Genomic DNA, 18,171 nt, shown 5'->3' on the forward strand with positions numbered 1-18,171 from the left:
GCGCTGTCTCCTCCCTCTCGCGGCCGCCCCCGGGGCTCCCCCGCTCCCCAGCCTGAGCGTCCATGGGGCCTCGGCGAGCCCGCAGGCCACCCCGTGGCCACTTGTCGGGGCGGGCACTCCACGGGGAGGGAACAGCACCCGTCACGGCCCACGCGCCTCGCAAGAGCAGAAGCCCGTGTCTGAGAAAGCAGCACGCCCGCGACGCGGGCCCAGGCTGAAGCGCCTCTCCCTGCGAGGCCCGTCCTCAGAGCCCAGGGCAGGCGGGCGGTTGAGCCAGTCCCTAACGCGCCAGCCGTGCACTGGCCTCGGGCTCCCCCTCCCTCGGGTGGGGTGACCCGGGGTGAGACCACCACCTGGGCGCGGCGAGCTGGCCTGCCGCGGCCCCGCCCCGCTCACCCGGGTCCCCCCCCCCAGGCGAGCGGGAGGACAGCATCTGTGACAGCGGCGTGGAGACCTCCTTCCGCAGGCTCAGCTTCACCGAGGCCCTGACCAGCGGGGGCGCCCTGCTGGGGCTCGGCAAGGCGCCCCACGGCTACGTGCAGGAAGCGCCCATCGAGGGCAAGATTTAGCTGCCGGCCGCCCCAGCACCACCCACCGCTAGCTCTGGCGCCTGAGGGTCGGCGGGGAGACCGGACAGAGCCTCCGAGGTGCGCGACCAGCCAGCACCCCCTTGTCCAGCTCCCGGAGACGGGGCTGCTGCCCTGCATTCTCACGAGACCTTTGGGGCTCACTTACCCACAGTCCCAGCAGGCGTGGCCGCGCCGCTGCTGGGGGCGCCCTTGCTTCCCCGTCTGCTTCCTGCAGGCCCTCCAGCGCCGTCCGGCACCCACGCTCGGCCCTGTGTCCCCGGGGACGGGGACGGCGGTGCCCGAGCAGGGTCACTGTGTACAATAAAGCAGCTCACCGCGCTCCTCCTGTGCTCATCTCTTGATTGGAGCGAGACCTGCACGTCCGTATTTAAACCCACTCTCAATCAGTGCTCCAGATGGTCCCGTCCCCCTTTCCTGCATTTTGCTATTGTAAATATGTTTTTAGATCAAATTCTTTAAAGGACGAAATGTTGAATTTACAAATGCTATTTTTTATTTTACTTTTATAATAAAAGAAAAAGCAATGACGAGCTCCTCTTGTCTGATGGCGGCAGACCCTCCGGGCGGAGGCCTCCTGTCAGGATCAGCTTCCCGTGGAGAGGCAAATCTTTGATCCAGACATGAACCAGAGAGTTATCCAGGGGAAGGAGTTTTAAGCGAAGGTGAAAGCGTTGGTTTGCGACGTCCTTGCCTGGCTCGCCTCCGCGGGGCTGCCCGGCTCCATGCAGCTCCACGCACCCCGAGTCCTCGGCTCCTCCCGGAGGCACCAAGTAGCGACTGTCGGCCTTTCCAGGGTCTCCGGCGGGAGCCTGGCAGGAGCCAAGTTTGCTGAACTGCTGTTCCTCTGACAAACGAGGAGGGGAAAAATTCTTTTCATAAGACAAGCCACCTCTGTCCTCCTCCGCTGCCACTTCACCCCAATCCATTCTAGTTCACGCTGGTTGTATTTTTAACGTAAAACAGCAGCTCTGACTTTCGGGGATTCCCGCCCCCGCCAGGGCCTCCCAGTGACAGGGCCAGTGGCGCCAGGGAGCCCCTCCGTGCCTTCCAGGGTCAGGCCAGAACAGGAGGGACTGTGCCCAGCGCCCTGGGGCTCCTTCTGCACCACAGACCTGTGCTGGGCCACCCTGCGGTGAGGTGACAGCCAGGGCCAGCAGGGGGCGGCAGAGCTGGGCACGCTGGCCATTGGGTCCCCCCTGCTGGCTGCTGGGCAGGTACCCGAGTAGGTGAGACTCCGGCTGACGTTTTGGCCAAGGTATGGGGTGGGGTGACCATCCCCACAGGAAGCTACAAAGAACCGCCCCCCCCCCCCCCCCCCGCCTTCACAAGGAGCGTGTTTGTTCTGTTCCAGAACCTTCCTGCTCCCCGCAGGTGTCAGCGCTGCTCCAGAGGCACGCCCCGCCCACGCCATCAGAGGTGCCTCTCCCGTCCACCAGCAGGTGGGGGTAGAGGGCAGCAGGTGCCAGAAGCGCGGGCCCAGAAGCTCCCCTTTGCAGGAAGCCATTAAAAATAGCTTCCTCAGAACCGGCCTGTCTTTGAGCCTCCTGTCCTCTGCAGGCCTAGTCAGTGGCCCTTGGGGCCAGCGGTCTTTCTTTTCCAGCAGAGGGGAGCCCTGCCACTGTCCCCACCCGACACCCGCAGCCATGGCCTGTGGCACCGCCGTGCCCCTCACCACCCAAGCCTGCAACCCCCACCCACCCCCTCATCTCACAGGAGAAAGACAGGGAGCCTGGCCGGCGGGCCTCACGACCCCACGCCTGCACAGGGGACTTCTGACGCCGTTCTCAGGCGCCCAAAGCAGCTGCCGCTGAGCCCCGTCTTCCCACGAGGAAGACTGGGGAGCCCATCCCAGGATGGGGGAGTCGCCCATCTAAGAGAGTAAAGGGGAAGGGAACAGTCACGCTGGCCTGAGGCTTGCACACTGCACTTTGCCCCAATGCTCAGACGCAGGTGACTCACGCGCAGAGGACATGGCTTGCCTCTCAGAGTTTTCATTTTCAGAGGAGCCGATGAAGTGGCTTCCTAGGCTTGGGGGGGCGCGGGTGTAGAGGGACGCTGAAAGCACTGCTGCTGCTGTTCTCCGCGGCTCGGCACCTGGGACACCGTGCAGACGGTCACCCACGCCTACGCCGGCGCCGCTCCCTGCTTGTAGGGTCGCTGCCGCCTTTGGGGAGGCTGCAACGAAGGGCATGTCAGTCCAGCCGACGGCCACTCCCCACAGTCAGGGCCCCCACGGGGCGACGAGCCATCAGCTGCAGGGACCAGGCTGCACTGAAGGAGACCGGCCCGGGGGCCGCACCAGCACCAGGTGGAGGGTCCGGCGTCGGAGCCACAGCATCAGCTGAGGCGCTGCCCAGCTGGGGACAACCACCCCAAAGGCCGAGCCCGGCCTGGTAAGCTGGAGCAGGCGATGGGAGGACACGGTAAAGGCTGCCCCAAGGAGCCCCAGGACAGACCAGAGGGGCGGGCGACGCTTACAGATGGGGTGAGGAGGGCTGGGGCAAAACCCCAACCCACCCCCCCAGGACGTCGCCCCAGAGAGGGGAGCGGAGCCGCAGCCCGGGAGTCGGCTCAGGACAGGGAGGCTGGGCTGCCAGCCGGCGTGCTCTGTCCTCCGGCAGAGACTTCTTCATGTCAGAACTGTTAGGCAGGTCCTTCCCCTTCCTGAGGCACACCTTGAGCTATTTTTGCTTCAAAAATTTAAGTGAGAAACTTCAGGCCATGGGTATTTTCCTTCCTTTGAAGGGGCAGCAGGCCAGGAGTGGGGCCAGGGCCGGCAGTGCAGAGGGCCGCCCCCCGAGGCTCCAGCCTCCCGCCCCGGGCCCCTGCAGCCTGGCTGCTGCCCTGGGCCCCCTGCTCCACCCCACCCCTCCTCCACCCCGGCCCAGAAGCCTTCCCTTCACCCCCAGCCCTGCCCTCTCTGCCCACAGCCAGGGCAGGGCCAGGATCTCCCACCTCGCAGCCGCAGCTCTGCCTGGCCTGGCGGTGAAGACACGGGGCTCGGCCCCACAGCCCGGCCTCGGGACCCAGTGCCGCCACCCCGCGCGCCCCGCGCAGTACGGTACCTGCCTCTGCCCTCGGGGCCAGCGCCACGCCCCTGCCCCTGTCCCTGGGGCCCCAGGTGCAGAGGGAGTTGACACACTCAGGGGTCCGGGCACATGGCCTGGGCCTCTGCTGTCTCCCAGAGGGCGCTCAGGGCACCGCATGGCCCAGCCCCAGCCAGCAGGGCCTGTGGGACGTGACCGGCTCGTGCGCAGCATCCCCCAGGAGTCCCGGTCCCAAGGCCCAGGGTGCCCACCTGCCCCTCTGCCACCGCGGGGTGTGCCCCTCCCAGCCCAGGGCGGCCTCCCGCTTCCGTTCACGCCACCTGACTTCTCCGTCCTCCCTCTCCCGGCTGCTGGGCCAAATCCTCACGGAGCCCGGAGGGGAGTCGGGACAGCACATCCCGCCACGGCAGCAAGGACAGGCGCAAACAAGGAGAGCTGAAAGGGAGGGGCCGCGCGGGGAGCTCTGGGTGCTGGACCCCTGTCCGCGCCCGTGGGGTCCTGCTGCCCCCCCTCTCCCTCCCCCGCCCTTCGCCCTCTGCCTTCCTCTCTAGCGGGCCCAGGCGGGGGCCCGCGCTCTGAAGCACCTCTGCCTCGGGGTACAGGCAATGAAACAGACTTTCCTTTGCTACCCCTGACGCGAGCAGCTCGAGAAGCACCGGGGGGAGGGGGCTGTCCACTGTGCCTCAACCTCAGCGAAGTTCAACTTTCTTAGGACACTGTTTGGGGCAACAAGGTCACGGGCTGGCCGCAGAGGAGGGCGCGACCCCGCAGGCCCTGGGAAGGAGCCGAGGGCCACCCCTCACTCCCGCCGTCCCCCGCCACCCACCCAGGCCCCAGCTCCGCCTGCCCACCAGGCTTTCCCTCACAGAGGCGGTGGTCACCGCGGTCACGGTGACAGCCGACGCCCACCGACTGGCCTCCGTGCCGCCAGCGGCAGCCGCGTCTCGTCCAGGCCTCACTGCCCAGGAGACGGCTGCTGTGCTGAGCATCACCCCACGCTGCAGGGTGGTGCTCCAGAGGCTCAGCAGGCCGCTCGGGGGCAGTGGGTCTGGAGCCCGCAGGACCAGTCTCAAAGTCCATGCGTGCATGCAGGACGCTCGGACAACCCGAGCACGAGGACCGAGCACCCCAACACCAGAGCTGGGGACCCGCAGGGTGAGGTCGGCAGCTCACAGCTCACACCCCGTGTCGGCTGCGATTCTCCGTGGTCACGAAAGGCCACAGGGGGCCCGGGTACCCAGTCCTCAGAGCTCCCCCTGCGGGGCTCTGTCTCACCTGGCGATACAGCCCCCCCAAAGCCCACATCAAGCTGGACCTGATGTTCCCGGCGCCAGAATCAGCACCAGGCTGCACCCAGCCCAGCGCAGGCAGGAGACACGGGCCAGCACGGGCCACGCCCCACGCACGGACTCTCCTGCCAGATGACGGGGATATGGCTGGGGTGGGGCCAGCCGGACGGTCACGGACGACCAAGCAGACAGCACTGCGGTGACTGCACTTTATAAAACCTGTAAACCTGGACCCCATTTCACACGTACTCAAGAGCCCCAAAAGCAACACAAGCAACGCCCCGCCCTGGCCACCTACACCCCAACATCCTGACCCACCTGCCCTGTGATCAAAATCATCCTGAAAGTTTGATCATGCGTAAGACAAGGTCGTACAGCAGTTCACGGTTCATCAACCAATACCACGACTGAAGCCCCAGCCAGAGAGAGGCGCTCCTCCCCGCCTGCCCAGAGTCTAAACCACGCCCAGCCTTTGAGCTGCTGAGTCCCGGGGTTTAGAGCGGAGATCCACACCCCAACACTTCCCAGGCCACACGGTGATGTCTGTTCGGCGGAAGCTTATTTTCCAAAGGGTCAGGCTACTGGCCTCTGGCGCAGCAAGCTGCTCAGTCACATTTCCTAAAGCCACGCACGAAAACAGACTCCGAACCGCAGCTTCAACCACACACGCTCTGGCAAGCGGCAGGGGGCGCCACCGGCGGCCCCTCCCCCGAGCCGGGCGCGGAGTCACCGACCCCCAGTTTCGCCAGGAGGCGGCGCCCTCCATCCTGCCCGCCCAGGGCCCCTCCGCAGCAGGCGCCACGGGCCCTCAGGCGAGGTCAGCCAGGGAAGTGACACGCAGCGCCTGCTCCAGGGCACGCTTGCTGGTGGGCCCCCACGGGTGGAAGAGCACCCGCCGCGTCTTCTGGGTCATGAGGAAGCCGTTGTCGCTGAAGCGGCCGGGGATGCGCCCCACGTCCAGCCAGACAAAGGGCGCCACGGCCGAGGTCTCCAGGTCGAAGACAAAGGCGTCACCTTGCTGAGAGATGGCGGCCTGGAGGGAGACAAACGCCTTGAGGGCTGCGGGCATTTGGATGCCCACACAGGAGCCTGGGGAAGGCTGCAGAGATGCCCAGCTATGACCTCAAAGCCAGCAAAGGTGGCAGGTCCATGAGGAGGGGCCTGAGGAGGGCACCAAGCCCCTCCTCTAGTCTCCTCCGTCTCTCCAAGCCATGTGGCCCGGGGGTGGAGGGCGGCTGGAGGCGCTGGGGTGAGAGGGGCTCTCCCACCCTGTGACAGTGTGCCCTTTGCACCGTCAGCACGTGCAGCTAACACGGAGGCAGGCCCAGGGTCAGCGGCCCGCATACACCGGGCCTGGCTAGCAGCCCAGGTGCCTGCTGCCAGGAGCCCACATACTTCCACGCCGGACGCTGGTTGTGGCCCGCAGGCCAGTGGGCAGGGCAGGTCTGCCGGCAGGAAACCTGGCCTGGTGGCGTGTCAGGCAGCGCTCAGAAGCTCAGAGGCCAGAATGGAAGGCGGACACCAAGCCCCCACGGCTGGGACACCCAGCTGTCCGCACACACCCTGGAGCTGCCCCTGGCCCAGACCAGAAGGCGCTGGCCTCCCACATGCAGTGTCCAGGCTCATGCCTGCACCCGGGGGCTCCAGAGAGGCCGAGAAACCCTCCCGCACACAGGGGGACACGCACCCACACGCCTAAAAGTGCCTGCAGTAAGTGCTGACCTGCACTGTCCTCTGGGGAGGCCAAGGCCCACTCAGGACCAGCGCGAGGGACAGAGCAGCCCTGCATTCTCCTGCCCGACTCGTCCCCGGTGAGCACGGCCCAGGCCAGGAGAGAGGAAAAGGCACGTGCGCGGTCCCCAGTCTGGAGCCTGCCCTGGCCAGCTTGCTCTGCCCTCCTTGCGAGGCAGCCGGGCAAGCAGACGTCACTTCCTCCCATCTCTCCGTCAGCTGCCACAGGTGACTCAGACGTCACCGTGACCGTTTCCTCCATAACCGTGAAGGAAAACACGTCTTCAATTCAAGGACGGCATTTTTCTATGATTCCTTCTAAAGTAAGGGGGAAATCCCTTTCAAGCCTCGTCAAAGCAGCAGAAGAGAAACATTTAGAATTCACTGGAAACACAGGGCGCTCATGGAAGGGCTCCCCCAACTCGGTGTGCAGGGGCCAGGGGAGTCTGTGACTGCCAGAGACACCCCAGAATCCGCAGCTCTCTGTCACCACACACCCTGATCAGCCCCTCTCTTTCCTGGCAATTCTGAAGGCATCTGGACACTGTGCTATTGGGAGCCAGACGTCAGAGTGCAGCTGAATACTGAACTACTGATGAGCCACGTAAGTGCTCACAATCAAGTGCTTCCGCTGGGCCCTGGTCTTGGTGGCCCTGGAGCTACGGCGCCTGCAGCTACTCAGCCCCTCTACCTGGCTCTCACCTGCCCGTGTAGGTGCCCAGGCTTCAGGCTGGTGCCACAAAGCCCCCAAGGAAGTGCGGTGGGGGGAAGGACCCCCACTTCGGAGGGATGGCAGGAAGGGAAAACCAGCAAGTGCCAAGGTCGCAACGGAAACTGTCTGGCCTCCGAGTCCAGGGAAGGGGCTGGTCCCCCAGGCCTGGGAAACCAGTCCCTGCGTAAAGAGGGGTGGGATGTGAGAGACACTCACCGTGATGTTCGCCCGGTGGAGCCCCACGGCCTCCTTGGGGGAAGACAGGAAGTGGTAGTTGGTCGGGCTCAGGACTCTGCTGTCGGTTGAAAGGTCGAAGGAAACCACACAAGCCTGCCGGGTGCAATTCTGGCAGCGCCTCAGCAGCTGGGGCACCTGCTCCTGGAAGAGCAGCCGGGCCTCGCCGGCTCTCAGCGCCAGGTACCTGCTCTGCAGCGAGCACAGGGGCACCAGCGAGCGCCACGCGTGGACCCGCACCTGCAGGAGACAGCACCAGGCGGCCGTGAGTGCCTTGCGCAGAGCAGCCGGATGAGCAGGACTGGCCCCAGCACCTGGTCGGGCCGCCTGCGCCCTCCCCGAAACTGCACCCCTGCTCATGCCCGGAGCCACAGTCACAGGCTGGGAGCTCCCTGGCTCTGGCGGCCGACGCATACACTGGCAGCACCGTCAGGAGACCGCAAGGGCACCCCTGGGGAGGGCACCCACAGACGTCCTGGGGACGAGGTCTCAAGCCGCAAGAAAGGGTGCTTGGGGAAGCCTCCCTCCTCAGGGGAAGCCGCGCCTAGCAGGCGGCCCCTCTGTGCTGGCCGGGACACCCCAGCTCTGCTGGGGTAGGGTCACCCTTAGGGGGTGGCTGAAACCACACTGGCAATCTGGGAGAGCCTCAGCACGAACACTCCGTGTCAGGGGCTGCTTTTTCTACTTTTCACACATAAACAAGCCAGCAGGTGTGCGCCGAGCCGCAGCTGCCCAGGACTCCCTGCAACTTGGCCCATCTGACTGGCCAGGCGTATGTATTGCCCCACACGCCCTTCCTAGGGGCCTCACGGCTGTTTTGGGGCATTTGTCCTTATCAAATGTGGGGTGTTTCAGCCTGTCTAAAGTAGCCAAACACGTAAGTGGTCCTTTGCAGTTGTAACTTGCTGTTGTCCAGATATTTTATTCACCGGCCACAGGCACTCCTAGGAATGGGATTTCTCATAGAAACTGCATCACCGGGACATTCAGGCTGAAGTCATGGCATAAATGGGAGCGTTTCACCCCAAAGAGAGGGGTTCTGACCCCAAGGGCAGCCCCTTCTGATGCAGGCACCAGACATTTCGATACAAATTAACTTCCCTTTGTTCCCCCAAATGACTTACCAAGTAACGACAGAAACTCCCTGAAACCTCTACGGAAGGGGGCGAACTCCGAGGACTCACCGTGAGCTTCACGCTGCAGTCGGCGGGGAGGTCGGACACGCCGTAGATGAGCAGCACATCCTCTCTCTCGAAGCCCACGGGCAGCAGCGGGGCAAAGAAGCGCTGGGCGAAGTGGTGCAGCATCTTCCACTTTCCCCCGTACTCTGGAGACAGCTGGGGTTAGCAGCTGCCAGGCCCGTGGGCTCCTCCCCGGCAGCAGGCGCTGCCACCACAGAAAAGAGGGCCAGGGCGGCACAGGGCTGACGGCTGCCCCAAGCAGTCCTCTGTCCCTGCATGGAGCACTCTGCCTCCTTTCCGGTCACCGCCCGGGGACACCCGGGGACGGAACCCGGGGGGCCGCACGGGGGACATCCCGGCCGGCCAGCGAGGCGCTCAGGCACAGGCCCAGACCAGCGGGTTTCTGTGCCCAGTGGGCAGAGCAAGTATGCAAACGCACGGAGAAAAGGCCAGCATCCCTCAACTCCAGAAGGAAACCTGTGTCACCTGACACTCAGGGAGGAGGGAGCAGCATGGGGGAGGCAGGGAGTTGGATTTCACTGTGCCAGCTGTGGACTGTGGTTTGGATGTGCAGATACACCACCGATGTCTTTACATTTGCCAAAATGCTGATGCTCACACTTCAAGCCCAGCTGTTTGCACCACCCCTTACCAGCAGCAGTGAGGGGGGGAGGGGGGTTCCTCCTGTTGGATCTGCAGAGTGAACTGAGTTCACACGGGGGAAGTATCAGGTGAGGGACTCACCTGCCGGTGGCCTGCGGTGAAGTGACTCACTGCGGTGGGGGGGGGGGGGGGAATAGGAACTGTGGCTTCGAGGTCAAGGCCAGGCACCAGGCCAGGGACTGACACACCCTCTGCTGACGCTGACCGAGTCTGAACACAGAAGAGCCCTGTGAGGCAGCTGACGGTGCTCTGTCACCGTCTAGGTTCATGAGCCAAGCAAAAGCCCGGGGCGGGGGTTTTAGTTGCACAATTTTAACTATAAATGAAACCAATCTAAAAAAAAAATATATGAAAAAATCTCTAGATGCCAAATGGCTCCACACCCCTCAAGGTATCACCACTTCAGATTGGGGGACACACCTCCCCACCCACACCCACTAGGCAGCCAAGTATACAGTCACCCAGAGGCCTGGAGGCTGCTCTGGAGCGGCAGGTGACACTGCGGAAAGCAGGAGTTCCCAGGAACCTTCCAGAAGCCAACCTGACCTAGGTGAACCAGCTGTGGCCACGCATTCACCTAGAGATGTGTTGGGGCCCCTGGGCCCCACAACATCAACCAGAACCCCGTAGCGCGTGACCCCCTCCCCTTGGATGGGGAGCAGATGGGGTCCATGGAGAATGGTCCCCAGAGGAACCTGGGGAGCTGCTGTCGGGGAGCCGCTGCTTCTGGAACAGCTTCAACACAACACTGCTTTCCCTTCTCAGTTTTTGTCCTAGAAGCAAAACCCCTTTTGGTTTCTTTCCTGGTGAAAGCCATGGCCACACGCGAGGTGAAAGTGAAGAGGCCGACGTGAACTCGTGAACTCTGGAGGGAGGGTCCCCAGCCCCCACCCCCTACCGTGAGGCACAGTCCTGCCAGAGCTCGGGAGTAGCCCGGGCTGCTCTGCCACTGCCCTCTTGGACGCCGATTTCCCCACCTGTCCAGGCTCACAGCAGTGACCACTCAGTGGGTTACAGGGCCTCTGCCCGCATGCCCACAGCCCTGTCCACAGAGTGGGGTCAGGGCCCAGGCTCAGAATAATCTCCATCCAGTTTTAAGCGTCCCAGTGGGCTGCTTCCTGACAGTCTCCCCAATCTCATTCAACCCCCTTTTATCTGCTCGGTGCGAGTAAGGGGTTTGGTCAGAGAGACCTGGCGGGAAGGTCAGTCCCGTGAGGGTGCTGGGCCCCGTCTCAGCTGGGAAGTGCTGCCCACTCGGCATCCACAGCCAGGGAAGAGGCTTGGTGGCCTGGCCTCATTTTTGTTTCAAAATTTTTTGTGTTCGCCAAACTGCAGGCCAAAAACTTATCATTACTCAGTAATTTTTACAATGATGTTCAAGGGGATGGTTCAGATGGCAGGTCAGAGGCCAGCTGCAAGCCCCCCACTGCCACTTCTGACCTGGCTTTCTCCTGACCGACAAACAGGAGAGCTAGAGAGGGCCTCGGGCGGCGGGGCACCCTGACCCAAGCTGAGCCAGCCTCGTGGTCGACCGAGGCCTCCTGAGAGAAGAGGACTGTCTAGCGCCTGCAGCGCAGCAACAACCTAGACTTTCAGGTCGCATCACTGCACGCCTGGCTGGCACCTCCATGTGACGTCTGTCCCCATGTCAGCCAGCTCTGGTGCCTGCAGATAGACGTCATGAGGCCGCCAGGATGCTTCTGTGAGGCCAGGTGGGTGTGTGGGGCTGATCCCTGCCCACCTCCACCAGCCCTGCACCTGGCTCTCGCTCCCACTGATGCCCTGGGACACCCACCGAGAGAGGCCCAGGAGGGCGCTGGCCAGATGTCATTCAGCTGCCAGTACAGGGCCCCCATGGTGTGCCCCTCCCCGCGCACGACCTCGCTGCGGCTGCGGCGGTAGAACTCAGTCTCCGTCTTCACGCACTGGGCTTGCATCACCTGGGGGAAGACATGGGGGTCATCACTTGAGGCAGGGCTCAATTTGAGAAGAGCAAAGGGTTGGGGATTCCCTTCAAAGCCACCCAGGGAGCTGGGTGAGCCTTCCCCACCTCATCACACGGGCCTGTGCCCAGCCCCCTGCCGGAGGGCAGCCATCTGTGCTGGAGGCCCACCCTGTTCCCTAGCAAAAGGCTCTGTGTAGCTAAGTCCCACATTTCTGCAGGGATGGATTTCCTGACACATTCATAGTTATTTGAAAATAATTTTTCATTAGAAAGAATGCTATGGGAAAAAGAACTTCCTTCTGAGTCTGCTGTGGCCCCTCTCTTGCCCCCCGTGCTTATGCCGTGATGCTTGACGGTGTACGGCGTCCGAGGAACACAGCTCCTGTGACAGCTGCGGCCGTGAGCTGCTGCGGGGAGACTGGCCCTTGTCCTTGTTTCAAGGGCACCCAGAGCTTCAGGCGGGAAAATCAGTGCCTCGCAGCTGCTGTCACGGCTGGCAGTGCCCAGTCCTCCGGGGGGCTCTGAGGGGCCACAGGAGAACCAAGACGGGGCCAAAGTGGAGAGGCCTCTCCCCGAAAACTCAAGCTACTCTTCAGGGGGAACAATGCGATGAGCATTGTTTTGCGATTCTGTCCGGCTGCCCACCTGTGCCACCAGCCCCCGACGCCACTGCAGGCCTCGGCTCTCGGCGCTTCGACCCTGGTGCCTGAGTGGGCCCCTCTGTGGTTGGTCCAGGGATGGCTGCCAGGGTCTGTCTTTACATGAAAGCTCTAAGGCAGTTTATGTCCAAGCTGATTTCTTCTCCTCTTGGGTTGTCCGTCTCTTTTGGTGAACATAAGTGACAAATTCAGTCCTTGAGGGACGATATCCCTGTCGGGGCCGCAGAGGTGATCTCCACGCTGACTCGGCCCCACAGGGCTTTGCTGGGGCGGGGGGGGAGCCTCTGTTTCTAGTGTTGCTTTGTTTAAAATCTCAGGCGAGGGCCTCCACACCACAATCATACTTTCCAGGTATTTGTGTGACCTGCTGCTCCTACAAATACTTGTGTTTTCAGCCCCTAAATGATTCAAATTTCCAAACCACCTGCAAAATAGAGTATTCCCTCTGCATCTCCTAACAATTTCCTCCCTATAATTCATCTTTTCTCATCACAGAGGTAAATAACAACCCATCTCAATGGGCTAACCCAGCAATGAGAGGCGCAGTACCCCAAGACATCTCGCTCCAGCAGACTTGCCAGTAGGGGATGTGAGCACACTGGGGCGGGGCTCACCCAGACCGTGGGTGCCCTCCGGCCAACAAGCAGCCCTTTATTCACAGCAGCTCAGAGGTCACTGCCCACGGAAGAAATGTCCCTCTTGAAGCAATATCACAACCCTCCTTCCCTGTCAAAGTGGCACCCGCATTGGCGCATGCGCACAGCCTCCCTAAGCGGCAACTTCATGTGTGGGAAAATAAATGCTCAGTCATTGCCGAGGTTGCTCAGTCCCACTGTTAGCAGACAAATCTTATTTTGGTTTCAGAAATGTGCCTATTTTCAGCAGCTTGCTTGATTACACTTACGAAATCAGTCTCCTGAGAGAAACACATGGTCTGGGGAAAAGAAATTGGCCCAGGACACCCAGCCCCAGGTACCAGGGGCAGCTTTGCTGTGATGGGAGCTGCTACTTGGCTACCAGGCCCGCCCCCCCCTCCAGAGGGGCAGCGAGGAACAGGGCCACCCCCTCCACAGCCATCAGAACCCGGAGCCGCCATGCCACTCAGTCCTGACGCGTGGCTCAGATACTGTGCTTACTTAAACCAACCTGGCACGCGGCGCTCCCAGGATGCTACTCTGCAGGCTGACATACTCGCACCACACCCCGCCCCCATGTGCTCCTAGGGCGACTCTCACTGCCAGCTGCTCCAGCGCTTCAGCCCCGCCTCCCCTGCTCTGGGAACCACTAACCTACTTTCCATCTTTGTGATTTGCCTGTATTGGACGAAATATCTACGTGGAAAGACATGATGCCTGCCTTTGGGTGTCAGCGGGGGTGAAGTGAAGGGACCCCCTCCCTCAGCTTCACAGCTTCAGGGTCTGTGTGCGGCTTCCTCATCCTGATGAAGACACACATGGTATGGACACGCCATGTTTCGCTCATCTCATCATTGGGTGATTAACATTTCACCTGTTTTTGTTTTTGGTCAGCACAGGGCATTGAACTGATGAGACAGAAGATGAAGGCTAGTGCTTTGCCAGCAAAAGGGAACCTGAGGGCTTGGAGGAGGGGAGAGGTGGTGTACCCCCACTCTGTGACCTGCTCACCACAGCCCACCATGGGCCCCGAGATCCCACCTGCCAGGAGCAGTGATTCCAGGGAACCTTCTACGATTGGTCAGGGGGACGCAAACCCCATGGAGAGGTCCCCCTAGGCTGGGAGGGGTGTTGCTACTTTGCATTGTCCTTAAAACTGAACCCAGGCCCCTTAACACTGTTCTGCTTTCTTCCTGCTCTTCTACTCCTTTGGGGAGGCCCTGGGGGGGGGGTCTCGTTGGATTCCTGCACACTGTGGGGGTCCTGGCCCCCACCAATTCGTGATTCTCCTCTCAGGCCCTCCTATGCCAAGCAGCACTTGGTAAACTCCATACACTCAGCTGGCCTCTCCCCTGTGCAACTCCAGCAGGTTCCAACACCAAGACGGCGCGAGGAGACGAAGCCCTTGGTCTCCATCTGGCCTCCAATGGCCTTGACTCTGACAAAGAGAGTGGACGGGGCTGGTGACCTGTTAGAGGCCTTCCATGGAGCCCGTTCTCCACGCAATCAGCTGCCCCCACGCTGCTCATTCAAAACATGCGGGGAGGGTCTCCCGGGTGGCACAGCGGTTGGGCGCTGGGTTGCGAGGCTGCCCGCGGCCTCTGCGTCGGTTCGATCCCCGGCTGCTCCCCGGCCACCGGCGGAGGGTCCCACATGGCGCGCAGACCTCTCCTGCCGCCCGCTGTTCCCCTCAGCAGTGTGCTTCGGTCCTTCTGCCTGCTCTGCTCCCCGCTCTGGCTCTGGTGAATTCTCTCACCCTCCCGCGCTTCTGACTGTGCCCAGTGTATGTATAAACAAAACAAACAAATAAAAAAAAAAATGCCTCTATAAAAAAAAAAAAAAAACATGCGGGGACCAGGGCTTTCCAGCGCAGGGCAGGGCAGAACCAGCACCCCTACTTCCTACTGCCACGCACATCTGCCTTCAAGTTTTCACTTCTGCTGGATTATACCCAAGAGCAGAACCGCTGGGTCCAATATTAAATCCAAGTTTAGTTTAACTTTTTGAAGAGCCGACAATTTGCCCTGGCAGCCGCCCTACTGGACACTCACACCCACAGCACATGCGGCCTCCTCCGTCCCCACATCCTCTCTGCGATGGCTCATTTTACGTATCACCTTGACTGGGTAAGCGATGCCCAGACATCTGGTAAAATGTCACTTCTGGGTGCATACGTCAGTGTTTTCCTGAGGGTGGAGACTGAGTAAAAAGACCCATCCTCACCCGCGTAGGTGGCAGCGTCCAATCTGTTGAGGGCTGAGCAGAACAAAGGGCCGAGGAAGGCCGGTCCACCCTCTTCCTGAGCTGAGGGCCCGTCGTCCCTGTCTTGGGAAACCGGAGCTCCCGGTTCTCTGGCTTTCGGCCTCCGAAACATCCAGAGAGACTGCAAACAAGGCCTCACCGTCCACCCTGCTCCTACATGCCTACACGTTCATCAGTGACATTTCTGAGAGCTCTAGACCATGGCTTTGCAGAACTAGAACAGAGTAAGAGTAATAAAGAGAACAGCTGGGAAGAGGTCAGAGAGCAGGAGGAACAACAGCTGCAAGGTGCACACACTCACACACTCAGATACACACAGACCCCACACACACCACCTAACTGACCCACATATGCCTATGTAAGTACCACACACTCACCCACATGCACGCACACACACACATACACACACCACACGGGCACACGTGCACACGCACACATATAAATACATAAACACACAAATCAGGGTGTCCCGTATCAAACATACTCTATTAGATTCTTGGCTATGGAAAACTTACAACTGCAACAATCTCAAAAGTAGAGAGGGCAACGTTATCTTAAAACCTGTGTCTGTGAGGTGAGTTCATAAATTCCACACCTCACTGAGAAGCTCCCTCTACGGTTATGGCTGAAACATTCAAGTTGCATAAATTGGTGTAGCAGCTTCTGATAACCTTTGGCTTACAGTTTACTTTTTCATCTTCCATCCAGCTCTTTGTGTTTTCATACACAACTAGAGGGAGTGAGCATGAGCTTTCCGAATAAAGCTGCTTCAATGAACATTATTCTCGGTGTCTGCTGGCAGACACAAATGCTCATTTTTCTTGGGTACTCAGCTAGGAGCAGACATGCTGACTCAAAGAGGAAGCACATGCTTAACTTGGTAGAAACTGCTTAATTTCTTTTTACAATTTTGCAAAATGGTCAAACAAATTCCCTTCCTACTAACAATGTCTCAAAGTCCAGCTGTCCCACATCCCCAACTGTGGACGCTGCCAATCATTTTAACATGGGCCCCTGCACTGGAATTTCACCATGCACATGTGTGAAGGAGTGATCAGGTGTGGCTTCCACTTGCATTTCCTCGAAGAAGAAAGAAACTGAGCACATTTTTCTAGATACTGACCATGTGGGTATCTTCTTTGCTGAAGCACCTGTTCAAGGTTTTTGTCCATCTTTAAATAGGCTATCTGTCTTTTTCTCATTGCTGTACAGAGTTCTTTATTCCGGATACAAGTCTTGTATCACATGCATACATTACAAATACTGTTCCCCAGTCCGGGGCTTCCCTTTTCTCTCTCTTAATGGTGCCTTTGATCAATTAAAATCCACAATTTTTTTTTTAATTTAAATAATAAATTTTATTTTTATATTCCCCCATACAATTGCAAACGCCCCATTCTGACCCCAATCCCTCCCCAAAATCCACAATTTTAATGAATTCCAATTCACCCTTATTTCCCTTTAGTCAGTGTTTCTCCGTCCTACTAAAGAGTGCTGCCTGGCATGAAGCCATGAAGATGTCCTCCTGTTTTCTCCTAGAATCTGCACTGCCCTTGCCTTTCCCAACTGAGCCTTTGCTGTCTGATCAAACTCACTTTTGTGTCTGGAGTTACGATTCATTTCCTTTTCTATAAAGGACCCCCCTGCTAGAGGGGGCTTATGATAAGAATGTCCTCCCAGAGGACTCAGTGGGGGTGCATCAGTCCTGAGTCTGCCTGGGGCTCCCTCGTGTCCATCACTAGTAACTGTGTCCATCACTAGTAACCAAGGAACATTTGATTGCATACTTTGTTGTGCAACTTTGTGAGCTGTTCACGTGGGAGAGACAAATGCCAAAGTGAATTATTTCATGTCCTACATGACCTGTTGTTTTCAAGAAAGCAAATGCCTTCAACAGTGAAATGAAGATGTGAACAGTTTTCACAAGTGGCCTACAAAGCCCACACGCGCTTCCATGTCAGCCCCAGGAGTGCACGGGCCCCGGGAGGGGAGAGCTTTACCTGCGTGAGGTAGATAGTGTCTTTGAGCCTGCGCACGGGGTCCGTGCTCTGGGGCAGCTTGAAATGAAGTGCAGCCTGAAGCAGCATCTCAGAGTTACCATCAGAGTGATGCTGTCGGTGAGTGGAAAAATCGCTTTCGTAAAACCAGTCCTCCGAGGATGAAACCTTTTGAGTAAAGAACGAGAGATACAAATTGTGAGACAGCTTTTCAGCACAGCTCTGCCAGACTTGGAAAGGACAGGTCACATGGAAAAAGGCCCAGAGTTTGTTCTGCAACTCAGATGGCAGCGGTGCTTATGCAGCCTCACTGGTGTCCGGGAAGGAGAGCCCGGGGAATGGAGTCAAGGGGCCTGCCAACAGGCAACCCACATGCTCCTCACATAGCCTGGGGAGTTTCGGTTGGGGTTTCCCCCAAAAGTCTTATCAAAACACATTCCTGTTTTTGAAACATCTGTTATGTACAATTTAGAATGTCACTCTATCTATCTAAGTAAACAGACTGTCAAAACTGAAGAATGGATGAAAGCAATGGGGTGCTACGCTGTCAATCCTTCAACAGGAAGAAGACAGCTCTCCTTGCTCACGTGTCCCTGGGTGATCACTCAGCACACCTGACATGCACATGTCATGTTTTCATGTCACTTCACACACAAGCCAGACAACAGTATTCCCTTCCCTTAAGAATCCATCTTAGAGTCGGGCACAATTCACAGGAGCTTTTGTCGAACAGTTATCAGGTCAAAGTAAAAAACAAAAACAAACACCACACACAGTAGTGTGCCTTTTACAGAAAAAAACTACAACATTTCTGGCTTCTAAGCCTGTGATTTAATGCACAATTAGCATTTCAGAGAGGTTAACTACTGGTTATATCTGAAAATATCAGAGTTTTAATTCAAGCCACACAGAAACTTTCAAAAATATATTCCACCCACCCTCAAAAAAACTTGAAAATTAAAAAACTTGATCCCTGTTCATAAAATTTGACTTAAAATTCCTAGTTATGCGATGCACAGGATGATCGCCTAAAAATGAAAAAAAAAATTCTTTACGAATTTTTTTCATCCCAAACATAAGGAAAGTAAATTAGTCATATTCAATGTGGAAGTTTTTCCATATCTTTCCTGGCCTCCCCTAGTGACTCAGCAGTTGAGCGCTGGGCTGCGAAGCTGCCCGCAGCCTCTGCAGCGACAGTTTGATCCCTGGCCACCGGTGAGGGTCCC

At 58.9% G+C, this 18,171-nt stretch overlaps 2 protein-coding genes across 2 annotated transcripts in view; one reads left to right on the forward strand and one right to left on the reverse strand.

The window, feature by feature from the left end:
* The window catches only part of NFKB1 (nuclear factor kappa B subunit 1), a gene marked incomplete at both ends in the record, with an annotated part of 65,391 nt that extends 64,822 nt beyond the window's left edge, over positions 1-569 (forward strand). The window contains one exon of the mRNA XM_084251980.1: positions 415-569. Coding sequence (XP_084108106.1) covers positions 415-569 — 155 coding nt within the window. The remainder of the gene's footprint in view (positions 1-414) is intronic.
* Positions 570-5,734: 5,165 nt separating this feature from the next.
* MANBA (mannosidase beta) overlaps positions 5,735-18,171 on the reverse strand; it is a gene marked incomplete at both ends in the record, with an annotated part of 65,971 nt that continues 53,534 nt past the window's right edge. The window contains 5 exons of the mRNA XM_084251981.1: positions 5,735-5,959; positions 7,586-7,843; positions 8,788-8,930; positions 11,243-11,387; positions 16,949-17,113. Coding sequence (XP_084108107.1) covers positions 5,735-5,959; positions 7,586-7,843; positions 8,788-8,930; positions 11,243-11,387; positions 16,949-17,113 — 936 coding nt within the window. The remainder of the gene's footprint in view (positions 5,960-7,585; positions 7,844-8,787; positions 8,931-11,242; positions 11,388-16,948; positions 17,114-18,171) is intronic.

Source organism: Talpa europaea (assembly GCF_964194135.1).
Source record: "Talpa europaea genome assembly, chromosome: 13".
In the NCBI taxonomy this organism is placed as follows: Eukaryota; Metazoa; Chordata; class Mammalia; order Eulipotyphla; family Talpidae; genus Talpa; species Talpa europaea.